Source organism: Oryzias melastigma, linkage group LG11, assembly GCF_002922805.2.
Source record: "Oryzias melastigma strain HK-1 linkage group LG11, ASM292280v2, whole genome shotgun sequence".
NCBI lineage: Eukaryota > Metazoa > Chordata > Actinopteri > Beloniformes > Adrianichthyidae > Oryzias > Oryzias melastigma.
Window position 1 is genome coordinate 26,361,028 of NC_050522.1, and position 4,999 is coordinate 26,366,026.

The following is a 4,999-nucleotide window of genomic DNA, read 5'->3' on the forward strand; positions in this document are numbered from 1 at the left end:
CATTAAAGTTATTATTAAGTGGCTGAAAGTGGAAGTGGCAGTATTCATTTCCTTGATCTATTTTTAACATTTGCATGTTTATTTTAGTTATTTATTTTTCTATCTTTAAAACTCAAAATCATTCATTTCTGTGATTGTTCTGCTGTTTGAAAATCTTCATGAGACCTTTAAGGTGGAATATTACTACCTTAAACTCTTTATTGCAGCTCTCAGGTGTATTTACCATCTTGACATGAGTTCTAACACTAGTTGGTCATCACTGATATTCATTAGTACCTCTGATTTTCTTCCTAAATGGAGGAATGGTCACATTTCTTAATTTAAATCAACCAAACCTTTTTTTTGTTTGACTAAAGTAGTTATTCATTAAAAACCCTTTAGGTTGTAAACTTGTAGAGATTTCACGGTTTGAATCCTCTTATTTAAATGCTAATATTCTCATCTACAAGTTCTATTGGCTTGTTGTTTATTTTGATTTACTTTTTACTTATATTATAGTCTTGAAAATGTATGAACAAAAAGAAAAGTGGAGAAAAAAAAGAAAGATCCTCAGAAATCATATTTTGCTCTCCAGTCTGTTTGTTTCTGCTGAAATTATAATTATGACAATGAAATAAACAATAACAAGTTTTAAAATTTTACTAAAAAACTTCTCCAAGTTGTAAATGTTTATTTACAAAACTATCAAATGTAGAAAGAAAAGTGACCCAAACTAATGTGTTTTCTTCATGTCACAATAAAAGCATCTTTTTATGTTTGGTAGGGGCAACAGGAAACCAGATGCGAGGGGTTTCCCTATCCCCCCCTGAAGGGCCAGAAGGGCCTCTGCACCACCGGCAGCCGCTCTACCACCAGCCCGGCCTGTTCCACGCCCACAACTCGGCGTCCTCCTACCTGGAGGCCTCGCTGCCCCACCGCTCCTACCGGGTCCAGCCATCCAAACACAGCCTGCATCACGTCAACAAGATCCTGCGCGCCAAGAAGCTGCAGAGACAAGCTCGGACGGGAAACAACGTGGTGAAGAAGAGGGGTCCCGGCCGGCCCCGGAAATACCCGCTGCCGTCCCCTCCGCCGCCCTCGCCGCCGGCGGTCGAGTCAAACGAAGCGCGGCAAAGGGACAGAGGCGGGGACAGGATACCAGACGGACGAGGGTGGGAGGGGGACACGGTCACGGATGCTATTGAGTCGGTGGTCCAGGGACAGAGTCGGAAAACTCAGAAAAGGAAGCACTGGGACAGAGATGGAGACGAAGAGGAGGAACAGGAGGAGGAGGCGGTTCCAGAGGACAAAGATACAGAGGAGACAGTGGATGCACTACCAATCAGGGAAGAGAACCAAGACGAAAACACGGGGAACCTGGCAGCAAGGTCCAGACCCGCGGCAGGACGGAGCTGGCCCTCTGCAGAGGAACATCAGCACTTTCAGAGGTCAGCAGTAGCGCTGGGAACCACTGTGTACCTCATGATACGATACTATCACGATACGATACTATCACGATAGTGCGATAATTGGTAAAAATCATCTCTGATAACTATAAAAGGACTCACATATATCTCTATTTATTTTTTAGCTTGAACACAATCATAATAAGCAACTTGTGTCTTCTTTTGTGCAACATTGCTGATCAGTAATACTGTCTTTGACGAGCACTGACACCAGTTGAATTGGAATTATATGTCAAATTCAGTGTAAACAATAGTTAACATGAACAGCAGTGACACTACTTAGTCAAAAAATGTTGTAAACAACAGAACAAAAATCAAATAATTCAAGTAGCTGCCAGACACATTGGAGCAACGCAATAGTCTTCATATCTACCTCCAAAGGAACGTCTCAAAGGACAATAATGTTTTACAGCCTCTTCAAACCAAAATTAAAGATTGATACTTGGTGAGAACCATCCAGAATCAATCGCAGGACTAACTAGAAAAGTTCCATTACCTGCGATAATGTTAGTGTGAATGCTTTTCGCTGAAAGTAGTCGCTGAAGATGCTGAAGCTTTTTGCTGAAAATGCAAAAGCTATTTGCTAAATTTTGTTAAAGAACTATGAGAGAGCGCTGAAGTTGATCTAAATTTCTGAAAATGCGTAAAAATCCCAAATACATATCAATTTTGCAAAAATATTTGGTGGGTTGCTTATGAGCTAAACTCAAATTTGCCCCTCCAAAAAATCTCAGTAGATGCCAAATTAGCCAAAAAGCTAACACAATGCTTAAATACTAGCAAAACTTGAAAATGGCCTAAAAATCCTCAGTAAACTAAATTAGTCAGAGGCGTTAACCTGTTGCTAAAATAGAAGCTAAACTTTAAATTAGCATAAAAAACCCCAGTAGAAGCCAAATTAACCCCAAAAGCTAAAGCATTGTTTAAATACTAGCTAAACTCCAAAATGAGTTAAATAGAACTCAATTATTCAGAAGTGTTAGCCTGTTGCTAAAATAGAAGCTAAACTCTCAATTAGCCTTGAAAACCTCAGTAGATAACAAATTAGCCAAAAATGTTTGCATGTTTCTAAAATAATAGCTAAACTCTAAATTAGCAAAAACACTTGGTGCATAATTAGAAAAAAAAAAGCTAACCAGAAAAAGGAGCAGGAGCATCACTATGAGCATTCACTCAAATATTACGATATATTGTAATATCCATACTTTGGTACACCCCTGGGCTGCACGGTGGCGCAGTGGTTAGCGCTCTCGCCTCACAGCGAGAAGGCCCCGGTTCGAATCCCGGCTGGGACCTTTCTGTGTGGAGTTTGCATGTTCTCCCCGTGCATGCGTGGGTTTTCACCGGGGACTCCGGCTTCCTCCCACCGTCCAAAAACATGCTTCATAGGTTAATTGGTGACTCTAAATTGCCCCTAGGTGAGAGTGAATGTGTGTGTGATTGAGGCCCTGAGACAGACTGGAGACCTGTCCAGGGTGTACTCTGCCTTCGCCCTTCAGTAGCCGGGATAGGCTCTGGCACCCCTGCGACCCCGAAAGGGACAAAGCGGTCAAGGAAATGGATGGATGGATGGTACACCCCTAGCCAGCAGACATCGGGGCTTGTAGATGATGCTGTGGCCAGGAGGGACTTTCATTCACTTCAACTGACACTTTCTTTTCTCAGCTCCCAGGAAAGGAAGCCAGAAGGCCATCGCTCCCCGGAGCACGGAGGCGCCGCCCCCGCAGAACAAGCTCCGCCCGCTCCTGTGACCAGTCAGCGAGAGAAGAGACCAGCAAGACCGCCAAAGAAGAAGTTCCAGAAAGCTGGCCTGTACTCCGACGTGTACAAAACAGAGGAGTGAGTTGATGTTTCCCCGATGCTGATCTGCTTCAACACCAGTTCTGAAACCCGTTTCCTCCCCGCAGCCCCCGCAGTCAGCTCCTGCAGCTGAAGAAGGAGAAGCTGGAATACATTCCTGGGGAGCACGAGTACGGACTCTTTCCTGCACCCATACACGTTGGTGAGTTTAAACCAGATTCAGATCCACGCTTGTGATGTCATCAGTCCAGCAGCGAATGGGACTCAGCTAAACCTGTCAGAGGGGGGTGGGGGAGGGGCACCTCCAGGCCTTAAAGGGCCGGCGGGTCTGCGTGTTAACAGGTGAGCCTGTCCTTCTGACGGCCGATCACCTGCTTCAGGTGTGTCCAGCCAATTAGAACATGCCAGAGCAGAGTTCAAGCAGGAATGTGACCCCGCCCACAACGACCCTGAAGGGGATCTGCAGTCAGTCTGGAAACCTGAACCGGTCCAGATAAAAGACTCTCCTTAAACTCAGTTTATTTATCTAAAATAGATTTGACAAAATATGATTGAGATAAAAAATAGTCATATTTTGTTATGATTCCATTCAGATTATTCCTTTTAGTAGTAGTTTATTTACTCAGAAAAACATGAAATTAATTCTTAAAGTACAAAGTGAACAGTCTTTTCACTGGTACTGGGATGTTTTGATATAATTATTTTAATAATTTATTTTTTAAAGTGTTTTTTTTGGTGCAAAAAATAAATGAATTAACCAAAATATTTGTGTCTTTTTTGTAAAAATAGATAAAAATGAATATTTCTACATTAAAATGAATACATTTCAGCAAATATTTCATACATTTCTCCACCAAACTGCGATGAAGATGAACCATAAAGTTTTAGTTCGTCTGTTGTTGTGCTGGTTTCCAGGGAAGTACCTGAGACAGAAACGCATCGACTTCCAGCTGCCGTATGACATTCTATGGCTGTGGAAACACGATCAGGTGATTGATCTTCTACACATTCTTTGCATGTTTTTGAACAATACTTCCATACTGCAGAGTATTTCTGAACGTTTTTAATGTTTGTGACTCAGCTCTACAAGAGGCCGGATGTTCCTCTTTACAAAAAGATCCGATCAAGTGAGTAACTGTTTTTGTTGACTCGGTTCAGAGAAATCATGATGCTTTTTACACTGTTTTCTGTTGCACTCGACTAGTTTTGAGATCTCAGATTATCTCCAGATATAAAATATTAAGAGGTGTTCATGTTTGTGCCGCAGACGTCTATGTGGATGTGAAGCCCTTCTCTGGGTATGAAACGACCACGTGCAACTGTAAACCTCCGGAGAACTCGGATGACAAAGGCTGTCTGGATGATTGCCTGAACAGGTAACGCACCTGTTGAAGCTGTCAGTCAAAGCTCCTCCCTTCACTGTTACCATAGTAAAATATTAACCTGTTTATTAGTCATTAGAGAGTTTGAAGTATTGATGTCTGCTTTACCTCACAGATTTACTTTGTATTATTTTATTTATTTGAGTGATTTGGTCGTAAACAAGATCTTCCAGGAAAGGTGATGGCTAGATATTTATTTGAAGTGTTATGGAGCTAAACCGGCTATTTATCTGCACACAGTCTGTGGTGGAGCGTCTGACCCTTCGATGTTCCCTTTAGTTAAACCAGAGTCTTAATTGGACCAGATTTTAGTTAAACCAGTAATCAGCTCTTGTTCACTACGTTCTCCTTCTGTCTGTTTCTTGTTGGCAT

The 4,999-nt window shown here is 42.2% G+C and overlaps 1 protein-coding gene across 1 annotated transcript in view; it reads left to right on the top strand.

Annotated features, from left to right (window-relative positions):
* ash1l (ash1 (absent, small, or homeotic)-like (Drosophila)) overlaps nt 1-4,999 on the top strand; it is a gene marked incomplete in the record, with an annotated part of 38,494 nt that overhangs the window by 15,497 nt on the left and 17,998 nt on the right. The window contains 6 exon segments of the mRNA XM_024298339.2: nt 764-1,427; nt 3,111-3,284; nt 3,353-3,447; nt 4,161-4,234; nt 4,327-4,372; nt 4,513-4,621. Of these exon segments, the coding sequence (XP_024154107.1) occupies nt 764-1,427; nt 3,111-3,284; nt 3,353-3,447; nt 4,161-4,234; nt 4,327-4,372; nt 4,513-4,621 (1,162 nt within the window).